General features: G+C 40.1%; 3 protein-coding genes and 1 pseudogene across 5 annotated transcripts in view; 1 reads left to right on the plus strand and 3 right to left on the minus strand.

Annotated features, from left to right (window-relative positions):
• Positions 1-122: 122 nt before the first annotated feature.
• slc66a3 (solute carrier family 66 member 3) lies at positions 123-9,412 on the minus strand. The gene is made up of 7 exons (XM_026153047.2): positions 8,655-9,412; positions 3,827-3,909; positions 3,337-3,406; positions 3,169-3,226; positions 2,689-2,809; positions 1,476-1,517; positions 123-559 (listed from the first exon to the last, which is right to left on the minus strand). The coding sequence occupies exons 1-7, from the start codon at positions 8,801-8,803 to the stop codon at positions 459-461; spliced, it is 624 nt and encodes a 207-aa protein (XP_026008832.2). The 5' UTR covers positions 8,804-9,412; the 3' UTR covers positions 123-458.
• LOC113012735 (CAP-Gly domain-containing linker protein 4) overlaps positions 533-19,065 on the plus strand; it is a 61,225-nt gene continuing 42,692 nt past the window's right edge. The window contains exon 1 of one of the 2 annotated variants that reach the window (XM_026153043.2): positions 533-673. The gene's annotated coding sequence lies outside the window, so the exon portion shown is untranslated. Of the gene's footprint in view, positions 674-17,337; positions 17,937-19,065 lie in introns of those variants that run through there. The other variant, XM_026153042.2, reaches the window with a different exon arrangement.
• Positions 11,002-13,425, minus strand: LOC113012677 (tripartite motif-containing protein 16-like; annotated as a pseudogene). Its single transcript, XR_013903856.1, has one exon. The product of XR_013903856.1 is annotated as a tripartite motif-containing protein 16-like (transcript).
• On the minus strand, positions 13,811-15,425 carry cimip5 (ciliary microtubule inner protein 5). Its single transcript, XM_026153048.2, has 3 exons — positions 15,082-15,425; positions 14,521-14,557; positions 13,811-14,136 (listed from the first exon to the last, which is right to left on the minus strand). The coding sequence occupies exons 1-3, from the start codon at positions 15,216-15,218 to the stop codon at positions 13,957-13,959; spliced, it is 354 nt and encodes a 117-aa protein (XP_026008833.1). The 5' UTR covers positions 15,219-15,425; the 3' UTR covers positions 13,811-13,956.

The following is a 19,065-nucleotide window of genomic DNA, read 5'->3' on the forward strand; positions in this document are numbered from 1 at the left end:
TAAATCACATCAATCTGAGATTGAATTTGTGGCATATTTCATGCAATGTTTTGTTTTGAATTTTGGCAGTGTTGAGCTCCCATACTCAACTTTCTATTTTAAATTAAATGACCTCACTGTAAAAAGGTAGAATTTGGTTTATTGAAACAGTTCAGAAAATAACTTTACATATACAAAAGCTTTTCCAAAACAATTTACCCGGAATAGGATCGTTTCACATATACGTGGGGTCGTGTCAGACTGTATGGCAAAGCATTGGTCTCTCTTCCTATCAACAGATTTTTACAAACTGGAATGTTATTCAAACAAATGTGTGGCTTTAACAGGGAAGACAGACTATATAAAAAATCATCTCTCTGCTGATAGACCTCTTGTTACCCGTCAGTTTCATTTTACAGTATTGGTTGTGCCTAAAGTGACCCAGCTGTCTTTGATCTGCAGAATCCAGTGTTAAACACTTAGTCTTTCTTCTTGGAGCTGCTGCCGCGTCTCTGATAGTGGAGCACAGTGAGCAACACCCACAGGTTCAGCAGGGTCATCGCTATGAACCGCACCAGAACTGTTGCAAAGAGAAAAGATGATCAGAAACACGGAAGCTGACAGCGACGTCTCTGAATCACACAAGGACAGCAGAGCTGGAGTTACAAATGGTGACTACTCGGAGATACTCCAGGTAAAAGATGCCTGAAATCCTTTGGTCTTATAAGAAACTGCAGGTTTCCGGTGATGTGTAAATTTGTATGACAGTCCTGTTACTGACGTTCATTATTGTAAAGAAGCAGCCCTTTAGACCTGCCAGTTTAATTATGACTGAAAGTTAGCCATTAATACTAACCAGACTCCGGTTCTCCTCCTCCTATCCTTAGCATCCTCCTTGTGTCCTCCACTACATCCCCAAACCTTCTGTGTGGTCTTCCTTTTTCCCTCCTGCCTGGCAGCTCCACATTAAAAATCCTTTGTATAGTACATCCACAATCTCTGCTCTGCACACGTCCAAACCATCTCTCCCTGATATTCTCATTTCTAATCCTGTCCATTCTGGTCTCTGCCAATGAAAATCTTACCATCTCCAGCTTCACCTCCTGTCTTTTTGTCAGTGCCACCATCTTCAAACCATACATCATAGGAGGTCTCACTAATGCTTTGTAAACCCCACTTTTACTCTTGCTGAAATATAGAAGTATGATGCATTACTGATAGATTACTGAACGGGCCCGGGTGGCCTCATCCGCACTAACGTTGTTTTAAAGCAGTCTAATCTAAACGAATTCGACCGCTAAGTATAAAACAAAGTCACTATTCACTTCCTTGTGGTTTTTATTTATTTAGGATATTTCCCAGAGAAGAGCACAAAAAATGCTCGTTTTAAATCTACGATGGTTATTTAGAAAACAAATCATTTTTCCTTGAAGTGTTCATTAAAAATTCTGGGATGCAACACCTCCCACAGTCATTAGTAATTCAGACAGACTTACCCTGCACGTCTCCAGTTGTCACTGTGGTGGTGTAAATCCGAGCTGAAACAAAGAGGAAGCAGAGTTAATGACATCCCTGTTACCCGACAGAGCGTCTGATCATTCATTAATGAAGCGTTGGATTGCTCATTTATTAAATTGGGGGCTGAATAAACACTACCGTGCATATTCATGAAATGAAAGAGTAGACTTGTTACTTTAGGGAGGGGGATTTATGTGAACTGATAAAAGTGCTTAACAGGATTCAGTTTGACAGCGATAGGACTGCAGTATGAAAAGTAGCAACAGTATCCTTGGCACGTTTTCATGCTGCAGTTTGTTACAATTTCTGATAATCACACCGTATTTGCTTTTTCTTTTTTTTTTTAAGCTGAGTACAGAAACAAGTTTAAGTGATCTACTGAATATAGACTCAGGGCTCAGCTTTAATTTGAGGAGTTAAATTTAAAGTGATTCCAGTTGTTGTTTCTACCTTTAATTTTAAAATGCAACTCACTGGGTTTTGAATAGGTGATCGACTCGCCTACTATAGAATATTCCACTTAACTTTCAGATCCCCTTGAGGTGATTTTGCAGTAAGTCTTTGCTGCATTTGTATGAATCTGAGCAGTTTATCCCCATGAACAGCGGTTATGTAACATTTTTACAGAGTTGGATTATGAAACCTCCACATTTCTTTTCACAAGTTGATCTTTATCTATCAAAAGTCTTCTCTTGATGATGACCTTTGTGAATGGTTTCTTCTTAATCATGGAAAGGATCCTGGGATCATACACCAATATAAACTGTGTACATCCAGGTTGTAGGGCTCACTAGCTCAATTTTCCTCTCAAATCAGCATTAATGTGTTCTTGCTATCTTTTGCTTGTATTTGGCTTTCAAATAAAATTAGCAGTAGATCTTTTAATTCCTAAAGTTATTATAATTTTTGAAGAAATTGCTGAGACTTCTCCACAAAGACTACTGAATTACTTTTTAACGTATTATGAATGAATGGTAAAATCCTCAAACTTAACCTCAAAGTTTTTATTTTAAACTAAGTTATAATATTACAACTTCAATGTTGTTTGGTACACAGCTAAAAAAGAGAAATTTTTTTTCAAAACTGTGCCAGTGACAGCTACGAACTTAAATGTATATCTAATCATACAGTGGGGAATGCAACAACAACAAAAAAAAACCACAGCGAACGCTGTTGGCTGGTTAAACTCACCCATACACGTGTAGGTAGCTAGAGCCCAGGAGAGGGCACTAACCTGCCTGCCGTCCTTTGACCTCCACAGGCATTGCAGCTGGGCAAACTTACTGGCTGCACTAATAAATGTGCACAGGCTCTGAGAGGAGAAGGAGGTCAGATTTCATGTGATAACAAGCTGAACATGGAGCTGAATTTCAAAAAGTTTCAAACACCTTCTGCTGCTTCGGTCAAACTTTCAGAGGAAAGGATGTGGAGGGTTCGCTGCTCTCACCTATTTAAATGCAAAACGCCCTGAGACATGTTCATCTCATTAACCAACCGGGCCATTTGGCATTTATAAGGTCTGGGTGAGAAACACCGGGTGAAATGAGGTCTGTATAAGTTTCTTCTCAAAGCTCCACCTCATTGCCCCTGACTGATGACATGCCATCTCTTTGCTGACTCTGTCTCTCACGCACACACTGACTTATGATTGATTTTAAACAGGTTTATTACCATAGCCAAATCTATGATCCACTTCTCCAGAGTCAGGAGCCTCCAGCCTCCCACAAACCTGAGCACAAGTACGTTAAGGCAGGGACACAAAAGTCTAATGGGTCATTGATTTCTGCACAAATTGAACGAGCACTTTCACATCAATTGGTGCGATAAGTGAAAGGATACACCACGGCGTAGATGAGGCTCTGCCGCAGGCTGCCGTTGTAGTGAAGAATCAGGAGGAGGAGGATGACGTCTGAGGACACACGGCGGGTTATAACTTGCACCATTTACAGCTCTGTTTGATTTCCATTTCAAGGGCTGCTGATATTTGCAGATGCTTCAGAGTGTATTCAGACTCCTTCTGTTTTTTCCAACTTTATTTTGCCCATCTCTCTACCCTTAATTACACTTAATGAAAAGTCTTAATTTCCTCCACCACTGCCACGGGCATGAAGTTGCCAATCATATGTGCAGCTTTACTAAACAAGATACGTTAATATGACTGAGCTCCTTTTGAATGATCTCAATAGACAGAGACTACAGAGAGCAACGCGAGGCATTTAAGACTGAATGATAAACTAATTAAGGAATCTGGATCTAAGACAAGGTTGAAAAAAAGACACTTGCGGAGATAATTATAAGCAGAGGAAATTTATGTAACAGCATAACTTACCTTGAGCAATGAGGATGGGATATTCCAAGTAGGTTGGCGGTGGGTAGTCGTAGTACATCTGATATGTTACAAAAACAATGAACCTGTAAAGCATATGGTGTCAGGTTATTAAACTGGAGGTGTTTTGTTATATTCAGTACTGATTAAAATGAGAAACAATGCTCAGGGGCAAACGAGCCAAAGAATCAGTGGCTGCTTAAAACTTGATGTTGTGGGAAGGGATTCACACGGGGAGTCAACAAGCAGTTTCTGAGCCAAGCGGCGGCATGATGATCAGTTCATTCACTCTTTTATGAGAGCAGCTCGACTCGGTGTGCTCAGCAAACACGATGAATCAACAGTGGTAGCCTTCAGCAGGAGAAGGTCTCCTCTATAGAGGGCTGAACTGACTGCAATCAAACCGTAAAGAAATCAAGATGCCATTAAATGTGCCAATAGTTGTTTTTTTTGTTTGTTTTTTAAAATCAAATGAACTAATATACACTCAACAAAAATATAAACGCAACACCTTTGTTACTGCTCCCATTCCCCATGGGATGGACGTAGAGACTTAAAATTCATTCCAGATACACAATATAACCATCCCTCCCAAACAGTGGTCACAAATCAGTCCAAATGTGTGGTAGTGGGCACATCTGCTATATTGAGATAATCCATCCCACCTCACAGGTGTGCCACATCAGGATGCTGATCTGACATCATGAGTAGTGCACAGGTGTACCTCAGACTGCCCACAACAAAAGGCCACCCTGGAATGTGCAGTTTTGTCTCACAGCAAAATGCCACAGATGCCACAAGCAATGAGGGAGCGTGCAATTGGCATGCTGACAGCAGGAATGTCAACCAGATCTGTCGCCCGTGCATTGAATGTTCATTTCTCAACCATAAGCCGTCTCCACAGGCGTTTCAGAGAATATGGCAGCACATCCAACCGGCCTCACAACCGCAGACCTCGTGTAACCACACCAGCCCAGGACCTCCACATCCAGCTGGTTCACCTCCAAGATCGTCTGAGACCAGCCACCCAGACAGCTGCTGGAACAATTGGTTTGCACAACCAAACAATTTCTGCACAAACTGTCAGAAACCGTCTCAGGGACGCTCAACTGCATGCCCGTCGTCCTCATCGGGGTCTTGACCTGACTCCAGCTCGTCGCCGTAGCAGACTTGTGTGGGCAAATGCTCACATTCGATGGCGTCTGGCACGTTGGAGAGGTGTGCGCTTCACGGATGAATCATGGTTCACATTGTTCAGGGCAGATGGCAGCTGAGAATGTCCCAGTTCTTGCATGGCCAGCATACTCACCGGACATGTCACCCATTGAGCATGTTCGGGATGTGCTTGACCGGCGTATACGACAGCGTGTACCAGTTCCCACGAATATCCAACAACCTCGCACAGCCATTGAAGTGGAGTGGACCAACATTCCACAGGCCACAATTGACAATCTGATAGACTCCATGCGACGATGTGTTGCACTGCATGAGGCAAATGGTGGTCACACCAGATACTGACCGGTTCTGGGTCCCCAGACCCCCAATAGCGCAAAAAACTGCACATTCCAGGGTGGCCTTTTGTTGTGGGCAGTCTGAGGTACACCTGTGCACTACTCATGATGTCAGATCAGCATCCTGATGTGGCACACCTGTGAGGTGGGATGGATTATCTCAATATGGCAGATGTGCCCACTACCACACATTTGGACTGATTTGTGACCACTGTTTGGGAGGGATGGTTATATTGTGTATCTGGAATGAATTTTAGGTCTCTACGTCCATCCCATGGGGAATGGGAGCAGTAACAAAGGTGTTGCGTTTATATTTTTGTTGAGTGTATAATTTTTTTATAATTTGCTTCTATATTTAGCTACCTTTATATCGATTAATTTTCCATTTTGTTTATCAGTGTATTATTTTTCCCATTCAAGTATTTTCCTTTGCTTTTCCCCCTAAACATCTATTATTCCATTTTCCTTTTTTTATTTTTCATCTCTGCTAAATTATGCAAATGTGCTTGCAGATTGCAGTGGTTAGAAATGCATAAAGGAACGTAAAAAGACAAACAAATGTTTGCAGAGATAAATGAAGGGAAAATGAAATGGAAATAAATACAATGTCAGCGCTCATGAATGCAAAGATAGGGTGAGGAGCAAGTTAAGGCACTTTAGGAGTCTGACTTGGAAGACTTGGATTTTATAGGTAAAGAAAGAGAGCTCTGTGTAGACCCAGGAACCAGGAGAGAGATTACAGCTGTCAGTTGGCTGAGGACCACACTGGCATCACCTCCTAACTAGGGAGAGGGAGGTTTGAACTCCTCTGCTTAGACTGTTGCTCTTACAGCCCAGACAGGCAGCACAAAAGCGGATGGATGGATGGATGGATGTACTGAATACATCAAAAATTTAAAAAGAAAGCAAATGAACTGAGATATTCATGCAAAGACAAGTAAATAAAAAAAGCAAGTAAAAGCATCTCAATTCATGTCCCATTTTATAAAATACATTTATACATACAGTTTACATTTGGGGCATTTGATGACATAATCCATTTTTACTTCTGCACTAATGAGTTTGTTTTGATTCTGGCAGGTTTGAGCCTCCCAGCCCTGTTATGCAAGCCACCGTACAGATGCATACATGTGCACACAGAGAGATTCCCACAGTGTTAAATAAACAGTATAACACAATAACATCATATGGTGAAATCAATAGCAGATTAACCTATCCACTCTCAGATAGGCTTTATTGTGTTGGGACTTTTTTTTTTTTGTTCCTAGGAAGAGGTAGTGATCAATAAAGCCAACTGCCAGTTAATATAATCTAGAATAGAGCTATTTAATATTGGCGTGTGTGGAAATGATTTTCCACTAGTGACAAAACCGTTCATGCCGAATGACAAGAGTGCTTTTCTTTGCTGCTTTGTAGCCATGCTGTGTAGATTACTACTAACTACATAAACGTCTTCACTGTTTCAGCGTGGCATGCACAGTGACAGCAAGCTAACGCTTACCAAAACAGTGGGGACATTTCAGACAGTGCAGCCACTGCCAGGCACCAAGGAGAGAGAGAAATTACGCAGACTTACAGACACGGTCTTTATCCGTCCTGCTCCAACAGTGAAGGTAACCACAACACTTCCTGTTCAATGCATAAGAAGCACTTCAAGCTCTAATCTGCTGCACTGATTCAACAGCAGACTGCACAAAGCTTCACACAGAGCCAGCCGAGGCTGACTCTTACCCCGTTTTTAATCATTTAACCAAAATCTTCAGCTGTGCAAACAAAGCACAATTGTTCAGTGTTGAGCCTTCGCAGTAGGATTATATTTTTCATTTTAAGGTACTGTAGTTTTTCAGCTGTTAGGAACACAATCTCTTTGTGTCCTATTTAAGTTTTAATCTGTAAGAAATACTCATTTCTTTTATCAAAGTGAAAGTGGTATTTATGCCAAAATGTATTGCTATACATCAGCGATTCTGTAGGAGTTTTAGGATGGGGGTGTCAAACCTGTTCTCCATGAGCTGCCCAACGGATCCAGTCTGACCCCCTGGATGGCTTTAGTCACTCAACTTTTATAATGAAATGCACTGCTAATCCTGCAATCTGGATACTATACAGGAGTAATACATCTATATAAATGGAAATACAGAGTACTATTATATTGGAGTATAACTTGTGTGTTTGGTTCCAAAAGCTTATCATCTGAAGGCAGTTTTGGTCTTTAGCAGACTTACTGTGAACAGTACAGTTGATTTCACACAAAACAGAAATATTGTTAAAATGCTAAAATATGTCTTAAAAGCTCTCAGTCCGTCTCTCCATAGATAAAACATGGACAAAAGTACATAAAGCTTAACTATGGCAAAATGTGTTGACTGCAATGCTGAGGATGTTACATGATAACCATTTTCAGGATGCTACTGAGGCCTAATGTGACAGAATTTTTTATACTGTAATGTTAGCTAATGGAGAGCACTTTGTCTGCAACAGTTTGAGGGTGTGTTGGAGTAAGAAAAGAAATTTCTTTAGGGATGAAGTTTGCACTTTTTCTCTGTACCTGCATGGGTTCCTTCCACAGTCCAAAGAAATGGAAGTAAGATAGCACTGTGTTATACTGAAAATGCAGGATAGGTATTGCCGATACTGATACTTATGACGTACAAAGGCAGCTTGTGTTGGGGAGACCAGTGTCATGATTTATGATCAATCATCAATTTGAAAATTATGTACACATCTCAATGAGCAATAAAATCAAACGTTTCGGGTTTTCATGTATTTTGAAGCTGATTTTTTTCGGGGGAGGACACCTGAAACTTGCCTCTCTCTAAAGCACTTAGTCAACTTCTGTTGTATCAATATGCTGTAGAACTAAGTATCGGTCCTATCACGCTAGTATCGAGTCAATACCAATACCAGCGATTCTATCACCTGTACTGTAGGGTTACGCGGTGATTGTAACATTCTGACTTACTGGTAACATTCAACGTTGTTAGAATGTTACCAGTAAGGTGGTAACTTTTAAACATCGTTTATCCAGCCTTTAAGGAGAAAGAATTTTGGTAACAAAGACAACACCAGAGCTTTTAGTGTTGAGCGTCTCGCAGCGTTTTCAGAAGAAGCATTTGTAGCTGCTGTCTGACAGGATGAGTCCGCCTTTACTGCTGAACACCAACCACAAGTGAGGAAGAGGAAGACGTCCCATCATCACAGCAGCTTGAAGTTACTAAATTACATGGATACTCGCACACGTGAACAGATTATGTAACAAAATTTAAGAGCAAGAAACAACAACAAAAGAAAAACATCCCAGAAGCGGGACAGCAGCCTACCCGATCAGCTCCAGCAGAAGGCTGTTGAGGCTCACTCCGGTCGTAGATTTCGCTCGCATCAGTACAAAGATCTGCGGGAACTTGAGCACCATGCACACAAACAGTGTGCTGAAATTCGCGATGTGCAACAACGTGTCGACCTGCTGCATGTTGTAAAGAGAGGGATTACAAAATGTAAACTTTAGATTGACAGATCTATGCTAATTTCTATCAAAAAACGACCCGCAGGACCCTACTGCTCTGCCTCCACAATCAGACTGCTCGAATTTACAAAATACTTCCGCTTTGAACTTTCAAAATAAAGGTGACTGTGACTATGTGGAAAGCGTTAGAACTTTTAGGCTATAGTCTGAAACTTAAAGAAAATAAACAATTATATGAATGTGTGTAAAAAGTAAAAAAAAAAACAAACGTCTAACACAAATCTATTCATAGAATGATAGAGACTTTCTTTTATTTTGAAAGTGCACCTGTTTCACCTCCTCTTCTTAGCCGTTAGCTTGGCAGGTTCTCGTCAGACGGCATCTTTTCTCACTTCCGTACATCCACTGAACGCTGATTGGACGGCACACAGCTTCGCCCGGAGTATTTGAAATCTGTACTTTCTGAGCACGGAAAATCATTTCCTCTCATGAGTCTGGGCCTGCGCTGTAGTTTTTGTTTTGTTTTTAATATTTTCATACTTTGCTTTTCTAAAAACATCACAGAAAGCACCAACGTAGGAACTGTTACCATGTTACAGGCAAACTCCTCAATTGTTGCCTTGAAATATTGAAGTTGGTGCCAAAGATTCACACCTGCACCTTGAAGCATCTTGATTCTTCAGACATTGGGGCCCCAAACAGAACAGGACGACATTAAAGAAAAGTTGAAACAGAACGTTTCCGTGCCCTTTAGGTGGGAAATCACTGTGAATCAGCTTGTCTCTGATAGCAAAAGGCATAAATTTAAGATGTTTTCAAAGGTTTACAACAGGGATGTATACAGGGTGCTTTGTTTTTAAGTGGGTGACTACAGTGATTGCATACATGATTACATTATTATAAAGATATAAATTTTTTGTCACGGTCTGTATGGTAGACCGTGGGGATGGGGGGAAGTAGGACCCAAAATGCAGGATTCCTCACAGCAAACAGCGCGTTTATTTACAGTGCAATAAATGACAATAAATCCCCGTGCTCTCCCTTGACTGCCGCATCATGTCTTCCCCAAAAAGTAAGTGTCCGTGTGCTCTCCGCACACATCCACCAGGCCTGATGATGCCTGAAACTCAGTGATTTGCCACACCCACACACACAGCCACTGATACACACAAACAAGGAACAACAGCAACACATGTCCATGAATTATTCAAGAACCCTTTTTCCCCAGACCTTTAATTCAAAAGAGAAATTTTTTTTTTCTGTGAAAAAAAAATATTTCTTACGTAATTACGTTGGTGTAGTATTAATAAGGGGGATTTGTTATCAATAAGAAAAGCTGTAAAATCAATGTAAATACAGCTAAAAGTTAAAAATCTATCTGAGATTTTATGCTTGACACCCCTGGTTTAGAAAAATCTGGAGACGGTACAAAAGCAGTCAAATAGCAATCACAGGAGGATTATTGTTCATAAGATCTTAGCCAACAATTACAGAGGAATGCATTTCAGCTGTTTGGGGCTTTTGAAAGAGGCCTGCTAAACAGAAAAGACAAGTAAGTAAAAAGATAAAGAAAAAACTAACCAGTGTTTATTTAAACTAAGGGCAATGACTGATTTCTGTGAATGATATATTACCAAATGAATGCTTCAGTTGCGTGAATGTGTGCACTCACATATCCAATTTAAATTCATAATATTGTAGCGGGCTAGGGGGAAGGGCCACTGGCCCAAGGTCTTATGGGACTGTATACCTGATGTTAACGTGTTGTAAGTTGTAGGGTTATAACGGCAGTTACAGTTATCAGGTGTTGATTTGCCATTTTTGTGTTAGTGTGTAACATTAGTCCTGCTGTGTGTTCTGTGTTTGGTGTGGCTGGTGGAGCACAGTGAGTTAGACGGCTGTGTCCATTTACCACCTCTCACTGCTGTGTGTGTGTGAAGGGGTGTTCCTAATAAAAGATTGTGCTCCCTGTAGCTTAGTATAACAGCTAAGGCAGAAATAGCAAGTTAAAACAGAAGTTTCTGTCTCCTACTTGTCTGAGCTTGCCACAATGTTAAGATTCATCCAGAGAAAAAGAAGAGAAATCTTCTGTTCAAAACACAAAGCTTCTTTTTCAGGTGTAAGACTCTCAGTTATGCTTTCATGTTGCTTTTGTTTTTTGGCCATCAGGTTTGTACAGTAACCTGGATTTAAGACAGGAGACATTTGTTTATTTGTTCAACTTTAATAACTCTGTAAGGCTTCAGTTTATTAACATAATGAGTAAAGTGTGGACATCTCGCTTCTTTAGTCAAGAAAAATCTCACCAACTGATTCACAGTATCAGCTGTTTACAAGCAGATAATCACCAGTGATCAAAGAGGTTGTAATAATGATAATGTAAGTCTAGGTTCTTTGTCTGTACATTTATTTGAACAACTTCTGATCTATTAAAACAGAACCTAAAAAAACAAAAACAAAACTGACCCAAGAGGACAAAAGATTAAGTCAGGATAAAAAAAAGTTGTAGCAAAGACCATTAAAAAAGTATGCCTATTTCTTGAAAATATCATTAATCAAGACACTATTATAAGTCAGCATAGATAAATGCAGCACAAACATAGCAGTAAAATAGTTCTGAAATATACCCATACATGAAAACTGACTTCAAAATTAATTCTCTACTCAATAGAAAGTCTGCATTGGCATTCTGCGAACATGCATTTTAACTAACTGTCCCTTACATGACCTCTCTCTATTTGAGTTTCCTGAACTCAGCAGTGTCTCCATAATCTGAAAGCCGAAATCCAGCAAGAAGCGGGTGAGTGAACGTGGTCTGGACTCTGTGGAGGAGAGTCATGGTTCCAGAGACGTTATAAAAACACAGAATACCGGCACTGTGATCCAGGTACACTCCTACTCTCCCAAACTGAGGACCTGAGACAGCCTTGTGAGAATTGTTGTGCACAAATTTAAAACCATTTCGGTCACAACATAATGCCCACGATGTCCTATTGAATCCTAATCCGCATTCATCTGAGAGCAATGATCTGCTGGTACTCTTGTATGCGACTGCTATATAAACCTGTTTCCCGCTCCACTCCACCTCCCAGTAACAACGTCCAGTCAGACTCTCTCTACTCATGACTTGACACCATCCAGTGAATCTGTCTGGATGACTAGAATATGACTGCTGTTCTTTCACAGCTGTGGTTTTTCTACCCCCCCTCACATAATAACACTGATGTGTTAGCTGTGTTCAGATCCATTCTGATTTCACGTGAATATCTTAGGAATCCAACTCTGGTCTTTGGCACTGGTTCTGACAGCAAAACATCCACCTCAGTGACTGTCAGTGAGATGTTTGTCCATTTCTCTTTCAGAACATCCTGCAGTTTATCACTGACCTCTTTCACAGCTGCTGTCAAATCCTCAAAGTACCTCAGAGGACGGATCTCGATGCTGGATGAGTCTGTAGACTCATTAAGTGCTGACAGTAAGGAGTAGCTGTGTAGAAATTGGTTGTGATCCTCTGTGCATGACAGCTGCTCCAGCTTGGCGTCATTTCTTCTCAGCTCAGCGATCTCCTGCTCCACCTTCTCCTGAAGCTCTTTGACTCGACCCACTTCAGTTTCCTGCTGGGATCTGATCTGCTGCTTCAGATCTGAGCTTCTATTCTGCATGAGACAGATGAGCTCAGCAAAGATCTTTTCATTTTCTTCCACTGCTTTATCAGCAGACTGATTGATGGACTCCACCTCCTGTTGAAGAATCGTCACGTCTTTCTCTCGGTCACGGAGTCTCTGCTTGAGTTTTTGTCGACTCATTTCCAGCTCCTTCTGCTTCTTGGTCCTTTCTGCTTCAACTGGGACTGTTTCGTGGTATTTATGGCCAATCAGTTTGCAGTGACTGCAGATATGCTGCTGATCAGTACGACAGAAAATCTTCATCGGCTCATCATGACTAGAGCAGATGTTTTCCTGGAGCTTCTTGCAGGGCTCGACAAGCTTGTGATCCTGAAGGTATTTCTCACAGTATGATGCCACACAGACTAAACAGGACTTGAAGGCTTTCAGTTTTCTCCCGGTGCATACATCACAGGGTACATCTTCAGGTCTAGCATAGCAGTGATCAGCAGGAGCAGCTTGGAGTCCAGTCTTCTTTATCTCCTTCACTAAATTTGCCAACATGGTGTTTTTCACCAGGGCAGGTCTCAGTGTGAAAGTCTTCCTACACTGTGGGCAGCTGTGCATTCTCCTCCCCTTTTCATCCCAGTGGGTTTTAATACAGTTAATGCAGTAATTGTGTCCACAGGGAATGGTCACTGGGTCCTCGAGATGATCCAGACAGATTGAACAAGAGAAGATTTCCCTGTTCAGCTGAGCTCCTTTTTGTGCCATTTCTCCTCTCACTGTCAGCCGCTGTGTGAGTTTTCACTTCTATAGAAATGAAACACGTCCAAGATCTAAACAGAAACTTAGGAACAGGTTAGAGCTTGTTGCATTTCATAGCTGGAGGAAGAGGGAGGGAGGAAGAGCTGGGCTTGAATTTCATTAATAGTCAGTGCTCTCCTGTTACTCTGTATAATGCCCCAGTTATCAGTTAATAAAACTTTTTGTTTAATCCACCTATCTTCTAGATCCTATTGCATCTTTGTACTGGGTGTAAACACATTTGGGTTTAATAGCTGATGATGTGTCCCAGCACATCCGTGAGATATACCCGTCATCTTTATGAATTTTTGCCTAGTGGTAATGAGAACCGTATCGGTACCAAAACAGAACCCTGTGGAACTCAATGAATAATTTTTATGTGTGAGGAGGATTCCTTACATTACACTTACATGAAAAAACGCGGAATCTATAGGAAAATTACAAGTGAACCTTATCAGTGAGTTTGATTAAAATATCAGGACTTTATAACAATACTGTTTCCAGAATCGTATTTTCTTTCAACAATGGCAATAGAAAAATATGAGTTAAAGTTGTATGACATCTGAAAACATGAAAATATAAAACAGACATTTAGGGGAAAAATACACAAAAGCACAAAATTCTCAGCTCTTAAATTCTTTAAAAAATCCCTTTAAACATGTGCTACATTTTTTGGTTTAAGTAGCTTTATTCCTGCTTTGAAGTTGATTTGTGCTTGATTCTTCAACTCCGAGTGTCCAGAGTAGCCTAGAAAGGCAGCAGCTCTGGGTCTGGCTTTTGTTTGCGTTGGCCTGCTGGCCAGAGTGTCAGCCTTTCCTGTCTAAGCAGTTCATCTCCCAGTGGAGTGTTCAATCTGCTACCATACACTTGGTTGGTAGTGTTGGGAATGCAATCAGAGAAAACTGAAAGGTTGTTCGGAAAAGGTCCCTACAAACAAATGGGGGAGTAATGTAACAGAAGGTCACGATTCAAGCTGCTTTTTTCATAATACTGCAAAATCTTTCATACCTAGTTAATGTACCATTGTAAATGTTTCACATTTTAGTTTATCTCCGAAATTTCACAATGGTTTCGATACACTTTCTAGTTTGTTGCAGAAACATCTTTAAAATAAAAAAAAAAAGCAAAAATCTTTTATCAAAGTTAAATCTAACAACTTCATCTTCCATAAATCACAATCAGTGGTAGTTTTTATTTGACGACCTATTAGTCCTTGTGTTCATCACTTATAACTGGTTGTGTTCAAAGCGTAAAGGGGAGTACATCTGCACTTTTTTTTATACAATGTTGCATTACATGCATTTTTCTTACCATGTGATGAATATCCTTGATATCCAAGGTTTCCTCCCTGTGGAACAGATTAAGTTTGTTTCACTGATTTTTGAATGAACATGATCTGCCACTACTTGTTACTGAACCAGTGGTGCAATGTAACTTAGTACTGCATATTTGTACTTTAAAAAAAATTACTTGTTATGCTACATTTTTGAAGATTCTGTGAGAACGTGTTGTGGAATATTACATAAAAGCTATGAAGCATGAATAAACGAATATGATCCAATGATACAATATACATGTGACTGTATTTCTGACGTATCATTTCGAGTTTTTCTTATTTAATGCCTCTAAATACTTGTTTCAACACTTACAGAAATGATTTAACACAGTAAACTCCAGTGCAGTGCTGATTTTCATATCATGCTTTCTGTATGAAAGTCATCCTTAATGTTTTTCCGTACACTTTTATCAATTTATTATCAAATATTCTAATCAATTTCCTGTGCCATCCCCGCCTGCTTCTTCGTGGTTCTTATTAGAAAAATCCTGGCAAACTCGCCTGATAATTTAGACTACTTTTCAAACCATGCTCACCATTCCATTGCTGATTTCCTCTCTTTCCGTACCCTCTCTTTCCACAACTGGTCCTGTTTATCGGGATGGACCCGTGTCGTGTCGGCCAGTCGCTCAGCCCCAGCAGAGGACGCAGGCCTATTGGGATTCAAGCCCATCGTGGTAGCTAGATTAAATATAAATACTGTTTTGTTGCATAAAACTGCACACAGGCCACAAGCTAATGAGAGTTAAAGCACCAGTCAGCAGAGCTTGTGAAAGAACTGCCCGGATCTAAGCGATTGTTTTCATTTCCATGGAAACAGTCCTCAATACCGGCAGAATATGTCTGAACGAAATGAAATTATGTCAGTACCCCCCCCCCCCCCCCCGAAAAAAAACAACAAAAAACAAAAAAAAAAAATAACCTAACTGACTTACAATGACCAGTTCACCAGTTCAAACTGCAGCTGATCAGTGTCTGGACCTTCTCTTCATATTTTAAATAGACAGCTACTCACCTTCTTAACAAAAACAAAACAAAAACAAAAATCTCCTACTATGCGCTCTGAAATAGCTCCTCTCGTTTCCAATGACATCTCATTGGTTAGGTTGCCCATAGATGTGGATATGAATGCTAGCTGTGTTAGCGCTGAGCCATACTGGCGATCTGCCCAGGGTGTACCCCACCCCAAGGTAGCTGAGATGAGCTCCTGGTGGTACCTCGGTCCAGGTTGAGGACCAAAGGAGAATTTGCTTTTGAGGCTGTTGTTCAACTGGCTTTTATTGGACTTAAGATTTGTGGACACTTTTGGTACCTTATCTTATTTGTAAAAACACGGTGTGAATGTTGTTCTCGATAAGCTCTATAAATAAGCTTACCTTATAGAAATTTATTGTTATAGATGTAGACAAACCTACACCTACACCTAAACCTTTCACCTGATTCACATGATACTTTGTGGTTTTCCAAGTAAGGTCAGACCTATGATTTGGTCACTCGCTCGCTGTTAGTCAGTCAGTCAGTCAGTCAGTCAATCTGCTGGATGTTTTCCCCAACATTTTTGGTTTCCTGTAGCTTTGTGGGAGCTGTTTAGGGAGAGCTGATTCCTGTCCTCATCATTTGAAGGAGGAAAAGCTTAATATTTTTCTGCAGCCAATCTTCCCTGCTTCCTATTGAGAACCAGTAGTTTAAAGTAAATAAAATCAAGACTAGCCTGTTTAAAAAATCTGCAGTAATGTTGCCTCACTATGCATTCATATTGTGCTTATAGTCGGTTTTTCCCATAATTCTATACTTTAAAGAGTTGGTATGACCATCAACGCAGAAAAAACATAAACACAAATTAAAAACCATTGTGTTCTAGTGCTTATACACACCATCTCATCAGCCTGTAGTTTAAGTCTCTTTTTAGTGTTACTTCCAAGTGAGTTCAGCTGTGTCTTGTTACCTTTACGTTTCCACTCTCCCTGATTGAAACCTGTGTGTATTTGAAGCCTCAGGTTGCTCATCATACTGTGTTCCAGCCTTGGTTTCTCCTGGCATGTTTCCCCTGCAGTGGTCTCTTTTGTTTTTGCCCTTCTCTATTTTATGCTCTGGATCTACAACAGCGACGATAAAGGCTTGCTTTTTTTTATTCCAAGTCTGTCTCAGCAGTCTGCAATTTGGTCCTCTTCTCCTTTATTTCATGACAGAGGCAGAAACACATGCAGAGTGCTCTTCAGGTTCAATAAACACCAGCACCCATCTCTGAGTCTTCACTAAAAGTGGCTTGTCAGTCTGAATGGACATTGGAGGAAAAGTGTCACCCTGAGAAATTACCTTCTCCTGAAAAGAAAGATGTTCAGACACAACTTCCCACACTGTGACTGCCAATGATAAGAGAGGCATTAGACTCAAAAGTGACCTCTTGCACCATCCATCTTTGTGGCAGCTTACTTTTTCTGTTTAAAAGTAAGAGGTTTGTTGTATTCGGAGGTTGGGTGCTTCAGAATAAAGCAGTGCATCAACAAAATGGGTATCCTTTTCCTATATAGCAGAATAGAGCATTTATTTTAGATGAGCAATTATGAATTCTGTAATGAAAACATGAAATGGACTTAACAGTCATGAAAGTGCTTCCGTAAGAAACTAAAGCACTGGGTTTAAACATTGCTATTTTAATTACATAAAGTAATCATAAGGTAATATAAAGTTGTTTCTCTTTTGTCGACTCTTCTACAGTTTTTTGCCCAACAAAAACAGAAAAACAAGACTCCAAATTTCTGCAACCAAAATAGTACAGTGCAATTTAGCTATTTCGAGGTATTTTCCTTCAGCAGGTTCTGGTATTCAGTTGTTGATTATTTTCATTAGTATGTGGCAAACAATCCCAGAATTGAAGGAACTTTCAGGGCAGCTAAAATAATGCCTTTTTGTAGGTTTGCCACTTTATATTATGTAACTGGATGGCAAAAATCCTCCTAACTTTATTAGTGAATTGTTGCTCAAACCCGAAAAGAATAAATGGAACATTTATTCATTCAATATATAAATGAATAATAAATACATAAAATGAACATGTGTCTTTAATGTCATGTTTATGTTGTCAAGATATTGCAGGTTAGTTTCTTTTATTTAAAAAAAAAGTGTCTTTGTTTTTTTTGTTTTTTTTTTAATTTTCAAAAACATTTCAAAAGTTATTTAGTTGTATTTATTTCTTATTTTATTTTTACGGGTCGTTGTGAGACTTTTATTTTAAAATCCGGAAGTGTACATTAACCGCCTTTATTCTGAAGCCTAGATGTTGAAACAGGAAGTATTTCAGCTGTGTAACATCCAATTAGAATGGACGGAAATTAAATCCGCTATCTGACATTTTCCCCATGGGCGGATCAAAACAAGGAGGGAGGTGAAGGTAACGCTAATATTAAGCAGCCTAACATGATGCTTGTTTCTCTCTCTGCTTGCTAAGTGCATTGTAAGTAGCGCAGATGTTTTTGGCCCAGTGTTCTTGTTGGGGAACATTAACGTCAGGGAGCTAAGGTGACTGAGAGGAGGGCTCTGAGTAACTTTCACGTCTGCACGGTGAAAGCAGGGACGGCTAGCTGCTTATAGGGACTGAGCAATGTCTGCAGTGTTAGTTATATAAGGTGTGCTTCATCTGTCGCTAAGCCCGAGCCGGTTTTTGAACATATGCTAGCGAGCTAACTGTTACTGTCAGCTTGTAGCTCGATTTAAAAACACTTTTAGCTGGCAAAGTTATTTGGAAATTAATTAAATCCACGTGTGGACGTTTGAAAAGATGACATGCTATATTTACCTCTGCTAAAGGGCTACAAAAGTATGAGATGAGGAGAGAGTGTCTACTGCTAACCTCTTCGACTGTGAAGTGAGCTAACGATTTGGGGGATATAAATGAATCGGCCACACTTAAGTCACACAAACTGGTATAAACAACCACAAATAAGCCATCTCTCCAATAATTGGATGTTAGATAATAAGTTGCATAACTTTTCTCAAGCTGATTAAAGCTCAAGCGACCGAGTGTGGTCATTTAGGACTTATATTTTAGACAGGAATACTTTAACCTTTAATGGCTTTACTGTTGTTTGAGTGCATACCTGCGTCCGATTAGAGTAACAGGAACCTCTGTCTTCCATAATCAAGCTAATCCACACACCCCACCTCACATCAAACAAATGCAGGGGGTAATAGTTCATGATTTGGCCTGGTGCATGAGGCGCATAGGATGGATGGAGGTCAAGGATGCTGCCTGTGAACAAACGTTTTGGATATGTTGTTACCACTAAACATTTCATTACCACTAGACATTTAATCTTTATGGAAAAATCCAATTAAAGTTATTTATGCCACTTTTTTGTGTGTGTGAAATATCTAAATAAAAATACACATATAACACATATAATGTTTATTTCAATTTCAGCATCATAGCTGTAAAATTATTCTTTCTGCTTATGGCCTTCAAATATGCTAGTGCACGAAATGCTATCAACTTTCAAGAAAAATCAGGGTGTTTTTTGAAG

This window comes from Astatotilapia calliptera, chromosome 19 (genome assembly GCF_964374335.1).
Source record: "Astatotilapia calliptera chromosome 19, fAstCal68.1, whole genome shotgun sequence".
NCBI lineage: Eukaryota > Metazoa > Chordata > Actinopteri > Cichliformes > Cichlidae > Astatotilapia > Astatotilapia calliptera.